We start from the raw sequence: 24304 nt of genomic DNA, 5'->3' as shown, positions 1-24304 counted from the left end.
ACTATCAAAGTTGAGCAAGGTTAGACTACGACAGACAGTGATGTGCATGTGGGTGACTTGAGGCCAGACGATCTTTCCATACAAACAGCGCCCCCTGGTGACCCTGTAAGTAAAGCAACAAGGCCTTAAAGGACCACGAGAGCCCTGTCATTAAAATCAAGTGCTCTATAATTCATTTTAAGACGTTGACTTTCAAGAGAAGCAGTCACACATACCACACAGATTTGATGGTATCCGTGTTGTAACAACTATAGTGAAAACACTTATATTTATGCATTCGGCAGATGCTTTTATCCAAAATAACTTTCATTCAGGATATACAGTTTATCAGTTTATACATTCCAGTACATCAAACCCAAGGCCCTGAGCTTAAAAGCTATATTTGTGATTTGTTATCATAGATGTGAGGACACAGATTTTGAATCATTTTTACGTTTATTTGAAAATAAATGAAATAATAAAAAAATAGTATTACATTTAATTAAACAGACTGCTTATATTGCACGCATTATAACACTGACGGAATAGCTTTGAAAAGTATTGTAAACTGATCGTAAAGCTTTTAGCTATTAAATTATCTGCCAGGAAATGACAGATGTAAACCTGAAATTCGCCATCTAAAATAGTTGCCTCTTTTAAGATGATATTTTGTAGCTAATTGTAATTGTAGCTCATTTTTAGAATGGTTTAAAACACATCAATTCATATGTAAAATAACAGTAAAATCCTGAGTGTAAAATAAATCTTAGGCACACGGCCAGAATTACTGAATGTTAAGTGCAAAAATATGGTGTTAAATGAACTATATAATAGTCATTACATATAAAGGAGTGTTTTATTTCTTTAGCTTTGGCTGAAAGACAGTCGCAGCTCTTCCTCTCTGATGCTCCTGTCCAGCCTCTGTGTCTCTGACTCCAGCACTGAAGGGACGGGCCGGTGAGAGACCGCAGCTAGAGACTCGTTCAGATCCTGTCTCAGGGACATCAGACTCTGGCTGTTCTTCAGAGAGCGGTCTATGAACTCTGCCCTCTGCTGATGGTCCACAGCCAACATGAGACGAAGATGGTGAACCTAGAAAATTGGGTTTAAGTTTTATATGCCAAAATACTAATGAACAGTTGGGAGTGTTAAGGACGAACCTGTTCTTCTAGCTCCCTGGCTCGGGCTCCGAGTCGCTTCAGCTCATCCTTGTCCGTACCATCTGACAGGTCCTATACATGATATGATATTTAGCTATTTAAACTTTCCACTGGCAATTAACACATGACTCAAAACAAATGTATTGCAGAAGTTTGGCATTATCATGTTGCTAACAGTATTGATATTGTTAACTAAAACAAACTAAATTGTATTAAAATTTGTTAACTAAAATAGTTTTCGGTAAATAAATAGAGCTGAAATCAAAGAAAAAAATATTAGATGAAAAAATTACAAAATCTTAAACTAAAATTAAAAATTAAAAGCTAATTTAAAATATTAATAAATAGTATAAATAATACTAAAATAACACTGGCTGCTAAAAACGAACAAATTGATACTCTAATAAGAATAAAAATACATAAGGCTAACAAAAACAAACATCGTCCCTTCTGTGACAATCTATCACAAAGGAAGACAACCAGAAAAAAAACACAAATGCACTGCAAATGTACTCTCTCCATCATACCAGAACTCCAGCTTCTGACCGTGACAGCTGATGCCTCAGTTTACCCCTCTCCAGCTCAACCTGGTGATGGCCAAATACAGTAGGTACATTAATCATGCTGACATCAATATATGGTCCCTTCGTGAGGTGTGCTCGTACCTGTGTCAACGTCTCTCTAAGGTGCTGTCGCTCAGTTCGTAGTCTCTCAATTTTCTTCTCCAGATGATTGTTTTTCTTCTGCAGAAGGTTCTGATCCACCTCCAGTTGTGCCACGGCCCGTTGCATGGCCGACAGACGCTCCTGCACAGCACAGTCTGTATCCACCTCATCTATGGAGTCCTGGGCCTTTGGTTCAAGCTCTTTCTCCTATTAATATTGGCCAAAATGTATAATAAACTACCAATTCACTAAATAACGTGTTCAAAGGGGACATGTCATGAAAAACAGAATTGTCCTTAATTGAGATTTCCTGATACTACTCTTTCCCCCGGTGTCACAGACAAGCTGTTTTAACTGAAAGCAACTTGCACTGAAATATGTCACTGCCATTGTTTTGTCTCAAGATGCACACCAGTAATGTTTTTTTTCTAAGGCACATTTATAAAAGATACTTAAATGTCCTAATTGAACTAAGGTCTAATCCTGGCTTAATCTAAGCCAGAGGTCTTCAATCCTGCTCCTGGAGGGCCACTGTCCTGCAAAGTTTAGTTCCAACCCTAATCAAACACACCTGAATAAGCTCTTCAGAATCGCAGGTTCTTAAGAATCGCAAAGGCAGGTGTACTGAAGCAGGTTGGAACTAAACTCTGCAGGACAGTGGCCCTCCAGGAGCAGGATTGAAGACCTCTGATCTAAGCCCTGGGTTAGTCAAACAAATCTATATTTAAAAGTGCATTTTTAATAACTATTTTTAGTCGAAAATATTACTCACTTCTTCTGTCACCCAGTGTTTTTGCTCATAGAATATGGTTGAGTAGGGCTTTTTTTTTATTGATTACTGAAATCTTTAGCTTTTGATGCATCCACACCAGTAGGTGTCAGTATGAAGTCCATGGCCATATCAGCACAACTATATAAATATGTACCTTTAAATGAAAGTGAAAGGCCAAGTATAGTAAACCATATTCGGAATTTCTCCTCTGCATTTAACCCATCCAAGTTAGTGCACACAGTAGTGAGTAGTGAACACACACACACACACACACAGAGCAGTGGGTAGCCATTTTTGCTGTAGTGCCCAGTAAACGATTGGGGGTTAGGTGCCTTGCTCAAGGGCACTTCAGTCATTTCCTGCCGGTATTACCAGTCTGATTCCTCTTTAATTGTGATTATAATGATAGCTATTTTATGCTAGGTATTGTAAACTTGGGGATGTCTTTGCCTTACTGACCTGTGACGCATCAGCTTCTGCTCGGGTTCTCTTGTGCTCCTGCTGTCCCAGCCTCTCTTTATAGTATATCAGCATGGCTTCAGTCTTCTCCAGAGCCGTCCTGACCCGGTCCCTGTCTTTAGTCAGTTCCTTGGCTCGCTCATTCAGAGCATATACTTCAACATCCTTCTCTTTAAGGAGTCTGTCCCTCTCCTCATTTTCTAAAAGGACAGTGGACACTTGTTCCTTTAGCCTTTCCCATTCCTCATTCTCTGTTGCCCCAGTTTTTACATTGCCATTTCTTATTGTGGAGTTCAATCTGTCTATCTCAGTCTGCAGCGTCTGAGCCTTGGTCCTCAACCTCTCTATTTCCTGTTCCTTTCTTGTAAGGTCCCTTCTAAGTGCGTCTGTCCCTAACAACTTGTCATGAGGCTGATGATATTCAGCATTTATCTCTAGGAAGTCTGACAGAGTGCCATGGCCACTATCCATCTTTAGTCCATTGTTTTTCTTTTCAGATTCTCTAAGATTACGGATATTCTCTTCTATTTTGGTCTCCAGCTCATGTTTCTCTTTCTTTAAAGTTTCCATTTTTTCCCTCAATATCGTAGCATCTCTTTTCTCGTCTTCAAATTGATCCTGCAATCTAAGTCTTGCTGATTGTTCGTTATATGCTATTTCTCGAGTACTCTCCAACTCAGTTTCTTTATCCTTCAGTCTCTCTGAGAATATTTCTAGTTGTCTAACTTTCTGCTCCTCCGCTTGCTGGAATCTCTCACTTTTTCTTTTCTCATTTTCATATCTCTCTTTCATCAATTCTGTCTCCTTTTCCTTTTCCCTCAATGTTTTTCTGAGGAACTCCAATCCTTCTAACACATTTTGTTTCTCTTTATTTTCATTTTTGAGTTCCTCCCAATCTTTACTCTCTCTTATTCTATCCTCTCTCAGTCTGTCAACTTCCTGTCTCAGCTCTCTGAATCTGTTACTCAGTTCTTCTGCTTCTCTGGTCCTCTCTGCGGCCAAAGAGCTGAGTTCAGTCCTCTGATCTTCCAGCATGTCTATTCTAGCCCTTGCTCTGGTCAGCTCAGCCTCTCTCTGCTCCACTACGCTCTTCATGGTCGTCAATTCTTCTTCTAACTTCACCTCTCTTTGCAGCATTTGTTCTATCTTTTGCAACCCTTCCTCATTTTTCTTCTTAAGTTGTTCCTCTTGGAGTTGCAGGGCAGACTTAAATTCCTGTTTTTGCTTCTCAAACATCTTGACTTTGAGTAGAAGATCTTTGGCTTCAACTTGTGCTGCCCTAACTCCATCCTCTCTGCTCCGGACCAACTCATCCTTCCTTTCCTGCATCATGGACCTGAGTCTCTCTCCCTCACGATGACTCTCTTCCAGCAGTTCCTTCAGAGTAGCCATCTCCTGAAGCCCTGCAATCAGCCCCTCTCGCATCTTCTGGTTCTGTTCTTCTCTTTCCTGGATCATTGACCTTGTTTGTTCTTTGGTTCTAGACAGATTAACCACCTGTTCTTGCAAAGCATCCATCTGAGCAACCAGTACTTCTTTCCTTTCATTTGCATCATTCAGCAAAGAGCTTATTCTGTCCTTCTCTCGCCTCTCCCGAAACATTTCATCTCTAAGAGCCTCAATCTCTCTCTCTTTCCTTCGAAGCTCTGCCGAGAGATGGTCTCTCTCCTCCTCCAGCTCTCTAATGCGAGCCCCAAGCTTCTCCATACGTCCCGTCCTTTCCTCCATCAGGATATGTTGACCTTTCTGAAGATCCTCAAGCCTGGCTCGCAGTCTTTCCCCTTCTGTTTTTTCATCTCTCAGTTGGGTCTCCAGTCGCTTCCTCTCATTTTCAATCTGACTTAAAGACCTCTTCAATCTTTGTTTCTCCTCTTCACTGTTTTCTGCCCTGGATTCAAGCACCTGTGCTTCCCCTCTGCTGTTTTGCAGCAGTTGTGACAACCTTCCCACCTCTTCCAACCGTTCATCCAGCTTTCCCTTCAGTGTCTTCGCCTCTTCACCTTGTTCGGCTATAAGTTTCTTCAGTTCTTCAACAGTCTCTCTCTCTTGATCTAGCTCACGTTTGACCAAAAGTTTCTCTTGGTTACAGCCCATAAGTCTCTCATCTTTCTCTTCCAGCCGTTCCTTCAGAGTAGCCATCTCCTGAAGCCCTGCAATCAGCCCCTCTTGCATCTTCTGGTTCTGTTCTTCTCTTTCCTGGATCATTGACCTTGTTTGTTCTTTGGTTCTAGACAGATTAACCACCTGTTCTTTCAAAACATCCATCTGAGCAACCAGTACTTCTTTGCTTTCATTTGTGTCATTCAGCAAAGAGCTTATTCTGTCCTTTTCTTGCCTCTCCCGAAACATTTCATCTCTAAGAGCCTCAATCTCTCTCTCTTTCCTTCGAAAGTCTGCCGAGAGATGGTCTCTCTCCTCCTCCAGCTCTCTAATGCGAGCCCCAAGCTTCTCCACACGTCCCTCTTTTTCCTCCATCAAGATATGTTGATCTTTCTGAAGATCTTCAAGCCTGGCTTTCAGTCTTTCCTCTTCTGTTTTTTCGTCTCTCAGTTGGGTCTCCAGACGCCTCCTCTCATCTTCAACCTGACTTAAAGACCTCTTCAATCTTTGATTCTCCTCTTCACTGTTTTCTGCCCTGGATTCAAGCACCTGTGCTTCCCCTCTGCTGTTTTGCAGCAGTTGTGACAACCTTCCCACCTCTTCCAACCGTTCATCCAGCTTTCCCTTCAGTGTCTTCGCCTCTTCGACTTGTTCGCCTATAAGTTTCTTTAGTTCTTCAACAGTCTCCCTCTCTTGATCTAGCTCACGTTTGACCAATAGTTGCTCTTGTTTACAGCCCATTAGTCTTTCATCTTTCTCTCCGTTCTGACATTTTTCCTTCTCCAGTTTCATTTCAGTCTCTCGTAGACAGCTTGAGACTTCAAGGTACCTCTGTTCAGTTTCATGCAGCTTTTCTCTCAGCCTTCTCATTGCTTCTTCATCACGGTGGACTCTCTCTCTTTCCTCTTTTTCTTTTTGTTGTAAACTCTTCTTCAGTTCCCGTGCCGCCGCCTCAGTGTCTTGTAGGAGGGCAGTTTGTCGTTCAAGGTCTTCTTGTTGCTCCATTCTTATCCTCCTGTCCTCCTCCTTTTCCTGGTTCAGTTCATCAATCTTCAATCTCAACTGCTTCAGCTCCCGCTCCTTCTGAAGGAGCTCTTCTCTCAGTATCTGCTCCCTATCTCTTTCCTCCATCTCCTGTCTTTTCTTTTCCTCTTTATCCCTTTCCTCCAAGCTTATCCGGTCTCGTTCCGTCTCGGCTAACTTGGCTTTGCACCTGTTCACCTCTTCGTGCTCTGCTTTGAGCTTCTGTTCAAACGTCTTCTGTTCTTGAGTAAGTTTTGCTTGTAATTCTTTCAGCTGACTATCTCTCTCTTCCACCCTTTCTAGTGCCGCCTCTTTTTCTTGATCGACTCCCTCCATTTGAGTATTGAGATCTTCTAATTCTCTTTTCAGTTGTTTCTCCCGTTCCTTTACCTCTACTTGCTTCCTGTCCACCTCTTTTTGTTTCTCCATCTCCCTCTCTTTCATCTGTGAGATTTGTTCCTTTAGAAGTTCAAGTTGTTCATCCTTCTGCTGAACATCAGTCTCTAGTTTCTCTATGATTACATCTAATGACTGAATTCTACCTTTGAGATCACCAATGTCCTCTTCTCTCTTTTGTACCTCTTCTTCTTTTTCTCTAAGAAGCTCGGTCAGTTCTGTTCTCTCTCTTTCAGCAACCCAATTTATGCTCTCCTTCACTTTTTCCATGTTGCCAGCTCGTCTCTTCCACCACTCCACATTGTCTTTTGCCTCTTTCAGTCTCAGTTCAAGAGTTCTCTTTTCTGTTGACAACGCAGTTTGCAATTGTTCAACATCTTTATCCCTTTCTTCCAAGAGTAATGAGATATGTTCTTTCTCTCTCATTAGTTCTTCAACTCTGCTTTTGAGTTCTATCAAGTCTTCATCTTTCTGTTCCAACTGTCTTCTCCACCTCAGTTCTTTCTCCCTCTCTTGCTCATCTCTTTTCTTTTGCCTGTTTTCATTTTCTCTTATTTTCTCCATTTCTCTCTCTTTCAGTTGAGTGTTGTGTTTCTCCAGGGCTTTTACTCTACTCTCCAAAGTCTCTTTCTCTTGTAACTCTATTTCCAGACTCTCAATTGTTCTCTCATGCAATTGGACTTTTGATTTTAACTCTTCGATATCCTCTCCTCTCTTTCGTATTTCATCCTCATTAATTTTCATTAGATCAGACATCTTAGCCTTCTCTCTCTCTGTGATCTTGAGGTTCTGACTTTCTTTTTCCACTCTCTCTATATACTTCTGATTTAACTCTTCTTTCTCTCTCTGAACCTTGTTTTCTCTCTCCTTCCATCCCTCAATCTCATCACACGCTTCTCTCAATCTTAGTTCGACAGTCTTCTGCTCTTCTGCCGATTTCATTTGTAGTTTCTCAAGTTCTGTGTTTCTTTTATCTAAGTGGTCTGAAAGCTCTTCTTTTTCTTTTAACAAACCATCAATCTTGTTTCTCATTATCTCCACTTCTCCATCTTTCTGGCCAAGTTCTGCGTTCAGAGCTTCTCTCTCTTTTTGCCATCTTTCTCTCTCAGTTTTGTTCTCTTCCGCTTGGACTTTGTTTTTCTCCATTTCTTGTTCAACATCCCGCTGAATTCTCTTGCATTCCAGCTGCCAGTTTTTTATCTCTCTTTCACTCTTCCTTCTTTCTTCCATTGCTTCTTGGTTTTCCTGTTCTCTCTGTGCTGTCTCTCTCTCCAGGTCTGTCTGTAGACATTGAATCTCTCCTAAACAATTAAGTTTTACATTTTAATTACACACACAAATACAATGACATTAAATCATTAAAGAGAATAGCCAATGAGAAGTTTGTTTTTTAATTAAACAATCTGACCTTGTAAGACATCTTTGGTCTGTGTGAGCGTGTCCACCTGTGTTTGAAGCTGACTGCATTGCACCTCCAGACCTGAGGACTGTTCCTGAACCTGAGTAATCTGCTTCTGGAGACATACCACCACACCTCTGAAGAGAGAGAGACAGCAACAACTTAGAAACTAATAGGTTATTGGTACAAAAAATGGTTTGAACAAAATATATATTAATACTAATATCTATTTGAAATACATTTGTAATATGTTTGATCTATTTCTATTATATTTTATTAAATTATTACCCAGTTATACAGATTTAACATAAAATATGAGTTGATGTTGATGTTATAGGTAAAAATGTCCTCATAAAGCACACACTGCCTCTTGAAAAGAATAGTATAAAAGAATACTGAGCTATTAGTATATTGTTTTATGAGAGAATGTATTTTTCAAACAAATGAACACAGACTATACCCGAGTTCCTCTTTGACTTGTGAGAGTTCCTCCTTTTCTCTCTCCAGTCTACATACTGTGTCCTCTAGTCTCTGGCTCTCTCTCATTAGGTCGTCTCTCTCTCGTTCAGCTCTTCTCTGCTGCTCTGCTGCTTTGAGTAGTTCTGCCTGGACACTCTGCAGCTCCTTCATTATCGTACTGCACTGTTCAGTTAACTGACCCACAAACACATCACTGTCCATGAGTGGACCCAAAACACAAAATGTATTCAAAAACAGGAGAATATGTGTACAGGATAATGTACAGTAAAGCTCATCATTATCACAGTTTTTCCCCCATATGACCTCTCACTTCATATTCCAAAGCTACTCAACAAATAAATAACTGTACATGAAACAGAGATTTATTTTTATTAAAAATACATTATTTTATCATTAACATATTTTATATTTATGAATGCACTTTTTATGCATTTTAGTAAATACTGAGTTAAAAAACAATTTAATTGGTCATATTTACATACACACATATATAGAGAGAGACAATTACTTGGAAGCTTGTCACCTTGCACCTAGTTAAAATACAGTATAATGTTAAGTTTTTCGAAAAAAGTAGACTACTTTTTTTTTTCTGAATCTAGTTGGCAAACAGTCAGTGTTGTCTGAGATTCTCACCTCTGCAATCCTTTGCTCATCTTTCCTCTTCTCTTCTGTGAAAGCAGTCACCTCCCTCTCCCTGTCCTCCCTCTCTATCTCCAGCTCATTCTCCAGCTCTCTCTCTCGGTCTCTGAGCTGCTGCAGAGTTTTCAGATCCGTCTCTCTCCGCTCCCTGGAACACAGTTGCTGTCATCAACACAATTGCTGTAAAGCATCACTGGCTGTGAATAAACAGGGCCAGCATACTACAACCAAATATAACAGCTGCTGAGATAAACTAAGACATTTATAGTGTAATCTAAAAGCCCCAATGTATTCATTAGTATTCCTACCAAAATCCTACTAGCTCATTAGGGACCCGATTAGCTGTTATTTAGAGTTCAAACGGCCTATTATACAAACACATTTTACTCTGCCTTCTGCATAACAAGCAGGTAAAGGTAAGGGGTAGGCCTCGCTCTACATTATCCCGCTAATTACATGGCTACCCACCAAATAAATTAATAATTTGACAGAAAATATTGATTTAAAAAGGAGTTTATTGATTTAAAAATGACTGTATTGCTTCCACTAAAGAAAATAGTCTGTTCCGTCTCTACGGTTAGAATCCTTCGTCCATAGCAACACTGTTTTTCATGGCAACGGTGTGTTATACTTTGCAGCGGTCTGTTATCAAGAAATAACAGACCGCATTCTACATTGGAATTCAACCAAGACATGTAATAAAGACCTATAAACAGCATTTCCAGTGCTATAAAATTAAAGAAATACTTGCAAGCTTACATTTAGCTTTTTTCCTACTCAGCAGACTTTCTAATACACCTACAGCTTTTTCATCAGCTGACTTGACTTATGAATTTTTTAATTTTGCAATGCCGCACCTTAACTCATTGGCCTCTAGAGACGTGGTCTTCACTTCCCTGCACAGACCCGCCATCTCTGTGCCAAATGCCTGGATCTGGGCCTGGGCTTCTGCCACCTCCGTCTCCAGCTAAGGGGTCAGGAAGACAAAAATCACACCTCTCATCCCTCCATCCCAAACCTGACCCTGCCATCAATGCATTCTGGCAATGAATCAAGTAATTAAAGGCAGGAGGCCTGTGACAGCTTGCGGGGATTTGGTCATGTCCCTAGGCAGGCAGTGTAAGTGATCTGTGCTAAAGATGGGCTAAACCTGCGTGCCAGACCTGCAGAGCACGAACACTGAGTTCTCTCTTGTCCTTGGCCAGAGCTTCATTTAAAGCAGCCATTTTCTCCAGGGCATCTCGACCTTCTGCCAGCTCTCTCTTGAGCTGGGTTTGACTGGAGGACAGGGCCAGTAATGACTCCCGTGCCTGGAAGGGAGGAGAGAAGGAGAACACCATAAAGGAAAAGCATAAAGGAATGATGAAAAGTTTGGAAGAGTGATGAAATACAGGATGTGAAACAACACAACTCATCAAAACTCCATGAGCTCATTTTAACAGGCATGACTCAATGAGAACTTCCGGGAGACTTGGAATGTCTGTTTTTATCACAGAAATAATTTTTTTATTGTTGTTGTAATTATTCAGTTATTTAAATTGTAATAATATTTCACATTATTATTGTTTTACTCTATTTTTGATCAAATAAATGCAGCCTTTGTGAACAGAAAGGGTACCCTTTCGAAAACATTGAACAAATTATTCTGGCCCCAAACTTTTGAACTGTAGTGTATATAGCTGGCTACCATAGGTGAGATTTTTTTCAAAATTGCGATTATGATTTGTGACAGTCACGCCTCTCTCCACTGTAATAATATCAGTTTACCTTCAGTAAAGAATCTTTAGTGTCGGCTGTCTCTTGCTCAGCTCGTTCTCGGTCCAGCTTCTCTCTCTCTAGTGCCCCCTGCAGGCTGTGCAGCTCCAGACGGGTGCGAGTCTCTCTCTCACACAGCTGAGCGGCCTCTAGCATTTCTGCCTCCATGCTGATTAACAAAAACAATTCATTTACCACCAAAATTTTAAATCATAAGCATGACTAAACAGTGATCTAATGACACGCACACCCTCAGTGAGTTCAGCATTACATTAAGGGGGATTGATGGATAAGCGTACCGTTTCTGTCTCTCTCTCTCCAGCTGGATTCTCGCCTCCTCTTCCTTCTCTCTCTGTCTTCTCATATGTTCATTCTCCTGTCTCAGGTCCTCGGTGAGTCTCTCGGCCTCCTCCATCTGACTGCGCAAACTAGTCACCATCTCCTTCTCACTGTCACACACAACACCTCCATAGATTACTCTTTCAAATTCAGCCGTGTCAGTTTACAGCAATTACAGTTTTATAGTTACGACTGATGAGCCAATAATTATTTGTAATGGCTGCTAGAAAAATTCAGTACCATTTTGTCAAAATAGTATTCAAATATTTTGTAAATAACCAAAATAGACGTTATATTACAACTCAAATGTTTCAAAAAATAAAAACAGTTATTCGATTAAATTAACCCCTGAAGGTAGAATTTGGGAATATTAAAAGGTAAAAGTGTATTTGTATGAGTTATGGTAATGAGAGAATGAAGCATTGATCACCTGTTCAGTAGTTCCTGTGTGTGTTTCATCTGCAATGCTCCCTGATTGGTCTGTTCGTGAAGCTCCGCCTTCTCACTCTCCAACTGCGTGATTCGCTGCTCCAGTGATTCGATCTCTGTCCCAAGCCTACGCAAGCTCATCTGAGCATCCTGACAAAAAAAGACCTGGCTTACTAAAAGGGCTTCATGACAAGCCAAAAATGTAATTTTGAAAACTAAGTTATTACATTTGGATGAAAGATTAAGAAGCCATTGTTAAAGCCAATTAAAGGAGCTATATGTAGAATTCAGAAAGCCTTGTTATTAGCGACACTGGTGGCCATTAACTGAACTGCAGCCAGCAACTTATTGCTCATGATCGCGCACTTGTGCACACATACAAGAGAAAGAGCGTGATTCAAGGCCTTGATATACTCATAGCGAAATTGTTTTTCAGTCTTCGCTTAGAAGTAAAAAGTTGGAAATACCTTTGCAGTGACATACTGTTAATGGACACCATGATGTCGTCCACGCGGTGGAGAGCGACGTTTAGATGAATATGTAAATATGTGCTGCTCGCTTTTCTCTTAAAGGGGGGGTGAAACACTCAGTTTCACTCAATCTCATGCTAATCTTGAGTACCTATAGAGTATTATTGCATCCTTCGTATCTCCAAAAAGTCTTTAGTTTTATTATATTTATAAAAGAAAGATAGACTGTACCGAGTCTTTCCGGAAAAAAACGAGCGGCTGGAGGCGGGCCGTGTGGACGGTGCTAACGCGCCGATAGCTAACAACACACAGACATTTGAAGCAGTTTGTCTATGAGTTTTACTCACCGCCTGCGGTTCCAACGCACGACCGTGAACCTTTATCGTTGGGACTGCTAAATCCGGCGTCGACTGGGCCTTGTTTAGAAAACAATCATCGTCGAAATGCAGGGAACAAACAAAGTCCTGTGACTGCAGCGAGCACAGCACTGAGGTACTGCTTTCGCTCTCTCGCTTTTGTGGTCTACGGGTGCGCGCGCGCCCTTCCGGGAGAAGAGCCCTTAGGACCGTATTAAGGAAATTCCGCCCCATCTGACGTCACACATGCCCATACTCGAAAAAAACTTTCCGAAACTTGTGACAAACCGGAAGGAGTATTTTTGGTACAGAAATACTCCATCAAACGTACAACTTAATTTTTGAAACTTTGTCCATGTTTAGCATGGGAATCCAACTCTTTAAAGGGATACTTCACGTCTGGAAAGATGAATGTGTATTTAAAATAGGTCATTTATGTAGAAGAAATGTGAAGAAATTTTTTAATTTGGAGCTTTCTAGACTGAGAAAAGCCAGAAAATGTGTTTTTGGCTTATGTGGATGAAAGACAACAACTCCCAGAATGCACTTGCTTCGCAGCCCTAAGAGGTAAGAGAGTGCAGTTGAAAACAAGGTTAGGCTACCAGTGAGTTTCCGTGATGAGTCTGCCTGGGATTTCGGGATCGCCCAAAATGTCCGGGATTCGGCTTTTGCGTTCTACAGTCGCCATTCATCATGTTTACTGTGGCGAGCAGGACGAGGCTGAGGGCCGCGGGAGAACGATGAGAGGCCGGTGGCGTGATTACTGAGACGCGCCGGTCTCGCATCTCTCACGGAGGTGCGGGAATTTTCTTAGCAATGTTAAAACGCACATCAACCGATCACTTGTTTAGCGTTCATGTAAACACTACATTCAGATTCACCGATCGGAATGAATTCAGTTAGATTGAAACAAAAGGTGTGCATGTAAACAATGAATGGCGACCGCAGAAAGCAAAAGCTGAATCCCGGACATTTTGAACGATCTCGCCCGCCGGACAAGTCCGGGAAAAGGAGGATGGTAACCCCTACTACTCAGCTTTCTCCTACTACTCAGTTTTCTCCACAGAACAAGAGCCTGCTAGCTTAGCTTCCAAAGAAAGACGGCTGACTGTGTGTACATTCTGTGAGTGAGATCCCATCCTCTATGGGCGGGTTGAAAATATGCGGAACAACGCCATCTACTGGCTGTAGTCTTTAGCCTCTGGCCAGAAAATCCTCCGATGACGCAAAATGACGATTTTTGCGTCATCGGAGGATTTTTTCCAGACAAAAAATACACAAATCTCTCGTCTCAGGGGGATATGAGGGTGGAAAGCACAGTAATTCGAAAATACTACAGGTTTTCTACTAATACAAAGCTTAATGCTAAATCCTGAAGTATCCCTTTAACAGTGTAAAAAACTCAGTATGCATGATATAGCATTTCACCCCCCCTTTAATAACAAAATAAACAAGCAGAGGTTAAGAAAATATCTGATGATAGCGCTGTGGATATGTTCCCTGCTGGAAATATACCGGCATTATGTCGACAGATGAGGTAACGTTAATTAAAATTAGTTTTGATACACAGTTATGATAGTTTGATTATAAAGTATATTTGAGACTATAGACTATGTCGATCTGGCTATGTGAGACTATAGTTTGAATGAATCCTTTTCTTTGCATGACATATTGACAATACAGTACAGAATGGCTCTTTTGGCACTATCCTGGACATTGTATAAACATTAATTTCATGTGCAACTGAACAGAAGAGATGCTCTCGGGAGCGTCTGTAAACGTCACATCCTCGCCAAAAACGTAGAGAGTCTTTCACATAAAAATCAGTCTACAGGCTTTCATAGACAACCTCGGAAGTCAGGGAAGGTCTCGTTTTTTTACGTTTCGTTACAAGCTGTTCACACACTGGCAATAAAAAAAGCAATTAATACATACATATAGCCCCTTTAAGAAAATAAATAGGGTCAATCCTGGTGTCACGTTGACCAACCTGTACTTCCTGTTGTCTCCATTGCAAGGCAGTCTCGGTTTGAGCGATGACAGAGAGGACAGAAGACAGTCCTTCACTGGACACATCATCTGCAGACAGAGAGCCTGACTGCCCACTCATCTGCTGAGAGCTGAGAACCCTCGACTGGACAAAAAAAGAGTGAACCCATGAATTAATTCATGCTTCAGTACAATAATCACAATTCATTTCCTGTTCCCATGCTGACTCACCAGTGTCCTGATAGCATGTCTGACAGACTCAAAGTTTCTCTCCATTTCTATCTGTCTCTGCCACTTGCTCTCTTGCTCTTGTTCTCTCTCCATCTCCTGCCTGTGTCTCCTCTCCATCTCAGCCACCTGCTTCTCCCTTTCAGTTTCAAGAGTTTTAATTGTCATATTCAGCTCTGTTATCCTGAAAAACAATCACAGTACAATATAATGAAACACTGTAATACATCTTTTAACTTGTAATAACATCTTGTAATTTTATATCTAGATATTTTTTTAATAATGCGTTGAACAAAATTATTTTAAATGAATTTATCACCTGCAAAATCATTGCAAATATATTGAGAATACTTGAAATAACTCAGTACGGGGTTAATGTTTTGTGAACCCTGTAATGACCTGTTCCTGAGTTCCAGTGTCTCTGACTCGAGGTTGGCTTTTAATTCAGTCGACTCCCTCTCTTCATGATTCAGATCATCAAGAGACAGCGGCCCTTGGGTGGAGGAGAGAGGTTGCGCTGTAGTGGAGTGGGCAATATGGAAGTCATGGGGCAGCGTGGGAGCCGATCGAGGAGAAGCCCATACAGAGAGGAGAGATGAGGAGAGACGAGAGAACTCTGCTCTCAGCTCCCACAGGTCTCTGTGACACAAAAACACAACACATGCACATTAAATGGAGGATGCAGAAAATACATACACTAAAAGTCCTTGCGCACACCCATTCTGAAACTTCCGCACGTTATAAAATAAATACGACCTCACGTCATGTCAATCACGTTTACACACTGCCTCCAAAACTTTCATCCATCATAAAAAAATTCGGATTGGGTTCGATTTCTGCGTTTTTCGCATCCCTAGCAAGCATTTTGAGACAATTCAGAGCCACCGAATGATGAATACGGGAAAAAATGCATACGAAAATTTCGGACTCAGTGTGCAAGGACCTTTACATTCAAAAGTTTGGGGTCAGTAAGATTTTTCCATTTTGGGAAAGAAAAAAACTTTTATTCAGCAAGGATGCATTAAAATTGATTAAAAGTGACAGTAAAAATATTTATAATATTCCAAAAGTTATATTCAGTAATTCAGTTTTTCGATATGTCCTCACTTGTCAGTAGCAGTCTTCAGAGAGTGACACTGGCGTCTGAGCGTGACCACGTGTCCCCACAGAGTCATCAGTTTGGTCTGCTCCTTCCCTATGTGGCCTGTCAAAACCTGTATTCAAAATAATGGTACAACATAATTAATAAAGTATTAAATTAATAAAAACAATCTGTTCCAATAATCAAATATTGCATTAACGAAAACCAGAAGATGCTCTCTCTTTACATTGTGACTGATCCTAAGGCTACAGTTTGTCAGAAACTGATTGTACTACCACAAACACTCATCCATCTGTGTCTGTCAGTGGAAAAGAAAGCAACAAGTGGAGCAACATCTTCCTGCTATATTTACAAAGCATTTCCCTGCAAATTCAGCCTGAGGAATAGAAATCACAGTGCTACATGTTTACAGCTGCAGAGGTATGAGAAAATACTTTCACATCTCACTGACATTTGAGAAAGACTATAATTACTTCACGGTAACAGCATTGTAAGCCAAATAAAGTGCATTCTAAAATGTTTGTCTCAAAATGTAATGTGAAAAATGACTGGATGCAATATTTGAGGTTATTTTGAAGAGCTACCAAAGCACACAATGCTTTTAGTTAAGGAACTACTGAATGAAACTCAAGCTAAATCTCCATTCTTTTGGAAACAATCACCATGTTATGCTCTTGTAATATCTTTACACTCTGTGAAACACCTCTGAAATGTCTTTTCGCACCCATCCACTAATACATACTTGACTACCCAGTTGCTTGGTGACAATATATTGCAACGCATTCCCTAATACACTGATAAAATCAGCTCAGAAAAACTGAGCCATTGCTAAGCAACTACTGAATGCTCATGAACCTGCTTTTAAGGCCACGTTCACATCACAAATTTCAGGAGCGAAAACTGCATTTAATGCTGCACATTGGAATTACTGTAATTACAAGATGACAACTCAAAGATTTTGCTGCCTTTACATCCTCAGAGGGCAACACTCATACTGCCAAAAATGGACTGGCTTTGTTGTTGCAACATAAAACCTCTTGCAAAATGAGAGAATTAAAAAAGTGCACCTGGTAATGCTGGATTTAGTAAATGACAAATTCAGATCAGCATTAAGATCAGCAGTTGCTTCCCAACTAGTCTTGCGTAGCCAGACCTTCAGACCGACGGCAGAAGGACTACCCAAGAGGGTGTCTGACCGACATGTAATGCAACCAATCACAGTTCGTTTTGATCCACGTCATGTTTAGGGGTCTGAAAATGTAAAATATCCCCACAATAACAGACCGGCGTGCAATTCAATCAAGAATGTTGTGCAAGTTTACTGCAACAATGTCGCTGTGAACTTCACATACTTTTGAAAATCCAGCATTTGGCTGATCCTGATAAGCGCTCATTGTCACAGTTGTAAACATGACGGCTTTCTTCCATGGAAGTCATGGAAGTTTAGCGTCACAGCGGCTTTGTTTCCATTAACGGACCATTAAAGACCGAAACACACATCTCCTGGAAATTCTGGAGAATTTAATCAGATGACGACTTCGAAACTCTCAAAGTGTTTACCATTTTGTGTGCCTTATGCATCAGACGTTCAGCCAATGGTCCATGGGTGTGACGTCTGAGGCTGAGACTACTTCCCAACTAACTTTAACTGTAGTTAAACCAGTTTGGTTGTTTTTACATGACAAGGCTGAGCATACATAAACTATGAGTTTCCATTAAAGTCATTGTTAAAAAGAAGCAGTTTAAAGAGAATAACAGGAAGAAAAAACTGCAATATAACCTTTTATAGATTTACATTTACACATTTCAATGATGTTTCCAATTTAAAGCGATTTACAGTACAAATAATTGTTTTATCAGTATGTGTGTTGACTTTGATCCCTGGGAATCCAACTCAAGATTTTTACTGACAAACACACATAACCCAAATATGTACAGTTTTCTTCCTCACCTCTTTCTCTTTTTGCCAATCGATTTCCTTCTCCACCACCTCCTCCACAGCTTTAGACCAGTCAGCTGTTAGCTTTCGCAGGTCGTCCCTCAGGGCTTCATTAGCCTCTGTTGATTGGCTGAGCTGACTCCGCAGAAGAGCATTGACCTCCGACAGCCCCAAACTTCTGCTCCAGTGAATAAACACAACTCAGTCACAGCACTAAAAACATAAAAATCGTTCTTACACAGCTCCCGCACCTCTGCTGTTCCTCCTCCAGCCTGATGAGGGTGCTCTCCAGAGTGTCACTGCGTTCATCCCGCAGCATCCTCTGTGAAATTCACAGCGTTAATGTGATGCTCACAGCTCTCCAGGAAAACACTGAGGACTGTTGTTTGTCTCACCTCTCTGATCCTCAGCTCTTGCTCCTCGCTGATCGACTGTTGCTCCAGAGCTTGACAGCGAGCCCTGTACTCCAACACCTGACAAACACATGCATGAGAGCAGATTAATTACCACTGAGGGACTGTTTGGTACTAACTGAGATATGATTGGTCCTCCAATGGGGGTAGGCCAATGGGGCATTCACATATGCAGCGTTTTTTATTGCTGGAGGTTGCTGAGTGATTGTATTGCTGGTCTTCTAGATGCCCTTTCACTATCAGTGGGCATAGCTTTTGAAAACCTGATCACAAATGGGCTTTATTGCTGGTAAAATAAGATGTCTTTTCAGTTTGACAAGGAATCAGTTTTCTTGCTGCTAAAAAAATACATGAGGAAAGTGTTTGTATATAAATCACAGAAATGTATAATATCATGAACAAGATGACTGATTATCAGTGCATGAATCAAAATAGAATGGCAATAATTTGTAACATGGTTTTCAATGCATCACGTTTTTTATTATATTACTGTATGTGGGCAGTGGTAAATCACATATAGAAGTGAAATAGCATTTAGGGTTCCCGCACTTTCTGACTAATAAATTTCCATGATTTTTTCCATGAATTTTCCCATTTTTGTTAAGGATTTTTAAAGATACTTTTACAGAGATTGTATTCACAAATTGTATTCATAGCTGAAGAAATACTTCAAATTCACTTTGGAGCTCACACTTTCGAAATTCTTTGATACAGAAAAAACTATCTTTGACAAAAGCTAAAACTACAAATCAAGAAAGTTCTCATTTTAATTCACCACAAACTTCTGGAATTCTAAAATTTTATTATTTTAATTATAATTATTTTAGTTACTTATTTTAATTTGTAAATTAAAAAGGGGAGAGGGCTTCAAATATTGTTGTGGAGAACGCCTTGGAGTAAATAAATGTAGAGAATCACAAGCATAGAGTTAAACTTCTCTCAACTTTGCTGTTGCTCATGTCATGGAATTACTAAACTGCACTGTAAATTAATAACTTCCAGTCTCGCTGCCACTGCAAATTGCTGTATGTGTGAATCCCCCTTAAATGTTTTAGATATAAAATTAGAACAATACAAGATCCGCAAAACTAGAAAGATAAATCTCTACAAGGATCTTCAGCCATCCGTTATATGAAGGAATATAAAATGTGTGTGTGAGTCCAGACCTTGTTCTGAAGTTTATGGATGAGCAGAGCCTGTCTGGCTTCTCTCTCTCTGCCCTCTCTGAGCTTTCTCCGCCCTTCTCTCTGCTCATCGTCCAGACGCACTGATAATGACAGAGAAGGGTCCAGTGTCTGAGACAGCTAAACAGCATGGGTACAAACACACAGAGAGACCATCAGTTAGGCATCAGTTCACTTTGTTATTGATGGACCCCACACACCAATGGCTTCCTCCTCCTCACCCTGTCAGTCAAAGCTTGAGCTCGAGACTCAAGCTCCTCCTTCTCCGCTCTGCTCTCTGCTAACTCATCCTGCAGATGTGATAACTCCGCCCTCAGCTCCGCCCTCTCCTGCTGCCATCCAATCAACAGTTCTGATTCCATACCTGGCCATCAGCTGTGGAAAATAAAAAAAATGTTTTGAATGAAATGATTAAAGGTTAAATGAAACCCTATTCTTGGAACAGGATATTACACAATAAGTTTAAAAAAAAGTGAGATTGGAATGTAAGATATTATCCATTGGGAATTGATTGGATTGTGAAAATAAGTCACTCACTATAGGTGATTACGGGCTGAAAAACAAGAGGGTTTAAGTGACAGCAAAGCAAAGCAAGTAATAAAATTTCAATAAGAGATTGACATAACATTTTTAGTATTTGGAATAACACACACGGATAATTTGCTCACAATAAATAAGGAACATTTTGATTTCATCAGTGATGAAATGTTAATAAAGAACAATTAGCACAATGGCAATATACTAACACTCATATCCTATGATTTGTTATGAAGTGCTCTGCAGATCACCTGCAAACCTATCCAGAAAAGGGCTGATATTACACACTCAGATTATCAGTTATGGGACTCTATTGACTGTATATTGTAAATTTATAAGATTAATATGCTAGCATTATTTGACAGCTTGGACAGCTTCAAGCTTTTTTTTTTTTTATCAGGTAATATATATATATATATATGAAGGATGTGGCTATCCAAACAATTGCTGGTCCCCATAATATATATGCAACGGTATGTCAGTATGTAAGTTACAGAAGAGTGTTATTTTACAGTCAATGCGTATAGAGAGCTTTAACTGCTTTATAAGTCTTTGTTAAAGTGCAAATATAACGTAGTAGCTTACTTTTAAAAAACACGAATTACTTCACAGTGTCCATTCACGTATTGCGGTCTGAAATAACACGCAAAACCTCGGTTATACGTGTTTTAATCTTATGTTTCTGCCTTCCTGCAGCATCCGGATTTGAAACCGCAAAGTCGAGTGTTTTGAAATGAGCACTGCGCGCGTGCCCGCGTGCGTCAATGCGCGTGCTGTGGACAGCGCCACTAGGCGACTCGGAGACGCATTTACGATCTGTTTACTGCTGTATATTGAACAGATGAATTCACCTTTAAAATAATATTTAAAAAAAACTATTTTGTTAAATAAGATATGCCTATAATAATTCTTTTATAATATATAACATAATTGTAAAACATTTAATTGTTTTCCTTTTACTAAATAATCATACCGTGTTTGTTGAACTATTTGAACCACAGAGAGTATTGAGTCATGAGGTGTGTGTCATGTCATGACACTGGTTAGAACAATCTAATCTAGTGTAAGCTGATTAGAACAGAGGAAGGTAGGACTTGTTTTACATAACATGCAGAGTTGCTGCACTTTTTTTCAATGGGGTTTGAAAACAGAATTGAGTGAAATTTTGACACTCTCTGCTGTGTCTATCTGAAGACAACACATTTTAAAACGGTGCCATTGTGATATTCTGTCCACTGCATTATTTCTGGTGCTAGCTAGATTTTTAATGATGTTGATTCTCTGGTCCTGTTATCTTTTTCTCACATATCTTTCTCTCTACCTCTCCTTCAACTTCCTGAGAAGTTTACTCATGCTGGACAGTGAAAAGCAAAAGGTGACTGCTAGAATTCACAGAAAGAGGCGGCGGAGAGGAAGGTCAAGGCTGTCCAGGATGGGTTTCCAACGCAAGAGTGCACACTAGAAGCCCAGATGCACTCACTGGATCTTGTGAGAGTATCATCCGGCCACTGGACCAAGGTAGTTACTGATGTGTGTTTGCATTTATGATGTGCTTTGAATTCTCTTTTCTGTCGAATCTTACATAATTACACACAACTACGACTCGTGACAAAATATAACTGGTTTGTAATGTTTTATGTTCCCCCTATGAGTAAAAATAATATAATGACACTTATATTGTATGGATCTATTAATTTATTCAAAAATACATTAAAAATGCAATTAATACATACAGTATAATGACCTGAATATACATGTTTTATGATAAGAATGTTTTTAATTTCTAAAATAAAATTCATGGTAAAATTTTACTGACTATGTGGCAAGATTAGTTCAGGTTAAAACTCGTCCAAAACTTAATGATATTTATGAATACATTTTCAGATGTTAATTGCCAAATTTCATCATAAAATAAAAAAAGGAAAGGTGAATAAATGTTGACCAGGGTCCATTCCATACGGCTCTTACATAAATGATGCTTCACACAAAGCCACCTAGTGGACACAAGAAAGAAACATCAAACATGCAAGAGTTAACATGAACTAACAATGAAAAACACTCCTAAAGTATTTATTAATCTAGTTAATGTTAATTTGAACATTTACTAATAGATTATTAAAATCCAAAGTTGCGTCTGTTGATGAAACTAACATGAACTAACAACACTAACAGTTGTAACTAACATGAACAAAGATTAATAAACACTGTAACAAACGTATTGCTGATTATTAGTTAATGTCAGTTATTGTAAAGTGTTAAATTTGACAAAAAGTGAAATGACTGTACCACAGTTATACAAGATGTTTATTTTGTGAATGTCTAGAGGACTTGGTCCATCTCGCTGGCCAATGGGAATATAAGGGTCTGGTTTAGGGATGATGGTGGGTCCCCCATCCTCTGAGAAGGCATACCTGTGTGTGCATCAGCAAAATTCTTTGGTTTAAGGGAATGTTTAAGCAACTATATGGACTACATTTTTAATGCATTTCAGATTATCAACTAATAGTTTAGCAGATGCATGCATACTGTATAGATTTTCCGATACTCACCTCCCATAGTGCATGACAGAACTGTAGTCATATGCTGTATTGAGGTTGTTTGTCTCATACTTCCTAAAGTTGTGCCTTTGATCTATATGAAAGGAACCGTACATCACTGTCATACTGAACACATCGGCTTCAATAATTACAGCGCTGGTTACAAAAACTTACTCTCTATGATGTTTTCCCACAGGATGGAAACATAGTGGTCACGATCAGAGCGGGACTGCTCGTGTACGAATCCCAGAGCGTGCATTATCTCATGGGACGCCACTCCTGACCACATACAGCCCGGAGTCTGCAAAGACAAAGTCTGACTGCCTCCTGTCATTCCCAGATATGACCAGCAGCTATGAGGACGACAATCATAATAGTAAATAGGTAAATAAATGAATGCCGTTCAAAATTTTGAGGTTTAAAAAAAAAAATCTGTTATGCTCAAAATGTAAGTGTTCAGTGTCACATGATCCTTCAGAAATCATTCTGATATGCTGATTTGATGCTCAAGAAACATTTCTTATTATTTAAAATGTATTATTATTGTTGAAACCAGTTGTGCTTCTTAATATTTTTGTGGAAACCAGGATATATGTTTTCACGATTCTTTGATGAGAATGTTCAAAAGATATATATATATTAATATATATATATATATATATATGTTGTTATAAAATAAAAAGATTTGATTATGATCATAAAAAAAAATACTTAGCAAGAATACAGATCCAAAAACTCAAAATTAGGATCAGACTGTGTAAGAGGAAATATTAAATGGAACGTTAATAAAAATGACTGTGTGTGACTACAATGGACTCACCCAGATCTAGACTGGATATTAATGAAGTTTGCTTGATGTGTGCGAGGCACAAACTTCACACATGTTGCAGAGGAAATGTCCAACATTCCCGTTTCTATGGTGATTCTGTCCATATCATCTGTTGAGACACAAATCCTATAATTTATTATTTCATATCAAAGACCTTGATTTAACTTTAACCAATAATATTTATCAAGAGTTTAATATAGAAGTCTTACTCACCATATAGTGGGGACATGATGTAAGGTACATACACAAAACCATCAACAGATTTGGGCCAGCGGCAAGAATCTCCTAAACATGTGATGGCACTGCGGGATCCTGAACTCACTATGTCACCCTCCAGTAATGGAAAACCTCTGGACACTGGTGGTGGAGGAAGATAACCACATGTTTCACGCTCAAGGAGTAATTCCCTGTAAATCTATGTGTGTATCTGTCATGCACATACGTTGGTTTGCTCTGAGGATCCTGTCCATGGCATTCATCTCCTCTGGGTCCACGTATTGCTCTGTTGAGAAGGTTAGGAATGGGAATACATTTACATCAATTCATTGTAACAGCCTTGACTGCTCAGCATGAAGTACCAGTTTACCTGAATATTCTCTCTTTGACCTCAGCCTTGTCTGATGGACCAACGAGGAGTTCTAAAACAAAAAAAAACAAAAACATTTATTCGAAGGATATGAATAACATCAACATAACTGTAGAAGTACTCTTACCTGCACAGGTAAAGACCAGGACTCTAACACCAATCCCACAAAAATACCCACACAGAGCATAATGGTGGTCACTTTTGAGTGCGTCCTGGTGTTCTGGATGTAATCGGGTTTTGCATGTTAAGGCCCTTGGAGCAAGAATATATACTCTCAGGGTAACACCCATCTTTACTCCAGGTTGCAAATGGAGGGTTAGCATGACGTAGCGTGTCATTATTTCATATTCATCCGTTTCCCTGATGAAAGGTTTGGAAAGCATTCGTGTTGCTATCAGTTAGTTCTTTCTTGACACTTCAGCATTTTTTTAAGATGGCGATCACTACAATGGCAATTTGAAGTCTTGCTGATTCTTGCGTTATTCACTCTGACCAAGCACAACGTGCAGGTAGTGTTCAAACTCAACATCGTCTTCATT

The 24304-nt window shown here is 39.8% G+C and overlaps 2 protein-coding genes across 2 annotated transcripts; both read right to left on the bottom strand.

The window, feature by feature from the left end:
- Nucleotides 1–419: 419 nt before the first annotated feature.
- On the bottom strand, nucleotides 420–20576 carry LOC308692208 (uncharacterized protein). Its single transcript, XM_081368014.1, has 23 exons — nucleotides 20399–20576; nucleotides 19498–19651; nucleotides 19259–19396; nucleotides 18075–18152; nucleotides 17931–18001; nucleotides 17692–17857; nucleotides 15746–15852; nucleotides 15038–15277; nucleotides 14642–14822; nucleotides 14412–14555; nucleotides 11597–11745; nucleotides 11127–11276; nucleotides 10840–10996; nucleotides 10236–10382; nucleotides 9930–10039; nucleotides 9067–9220; nucleotides 8414–8607; nucleotides 7963–8090; nucleotides 3036–7855; nucleotides 1805–2011; nucleotides 1667–1726; nucleotides 1140–1211; nucleotides 420–1071 (listed from the first exon to the last, which is right to left on the bottom strand). The coding sequence occupies exons 2-23, from the start codon at nucleotides 19636–19638 to the stop codon at nucleotides 844–846; spliced, it is 7842 nt and encodes a 2613-aa protein (XP_081224140.1). The 5' UTR covers nucleotides 19639–19651; nucleotides 20399–20576; the 3' UTR covers nucleotides 420–843.
- Nucleotides 20577–21793: 1217 nt separating this feature from the next.
- Nucleotides 21794–23952, bottom strand: hce2l1 (high choriolytic enzyme 2-like 1; the record flags this gene model as incomplete). Its single annotated transcript, XM_081367382.1, has 9 exons — nucleotides 21794–21807; nucleotides 22100–22224; nucleotides 22363–22444; nucleotides 22525–22703; nucleotides 23171–23288; nucleotides 23393–23536; nucleotides 23622–23681; nucleotides 23766–23817; nucleotides 23893–23952. The coding sequence occupies 9 exons, from the start codon at nucleotides 23950–23952 to the stop codon at nucleotides 21794–21796; spliced, it is 834 nt and encodes a 277-aa protein (XP_081223508.1).
- Nucleotides 23953–24304: the final 352 nt, after the last annotated feature.

The sequence above is a fragment of the Scardinius erythrophthalmus genome (assembly GCF_964197995.2).
Source record: "Scardinius erythrophthalmus genome assembly, chromosome: 6".
Taxonomy (NCBI): Eukaryota; Metazoa; Chordata; class Actinopteri; order Cypriniformes; family Leuciscidae; genus Scardinius; species Scardinius erythrophthalmus.
The sequence above is the reverse complement of the archived record's forward strand: the minus strand, read 5'-3'. Positions and strand labels throughout refer to the sequence as shown.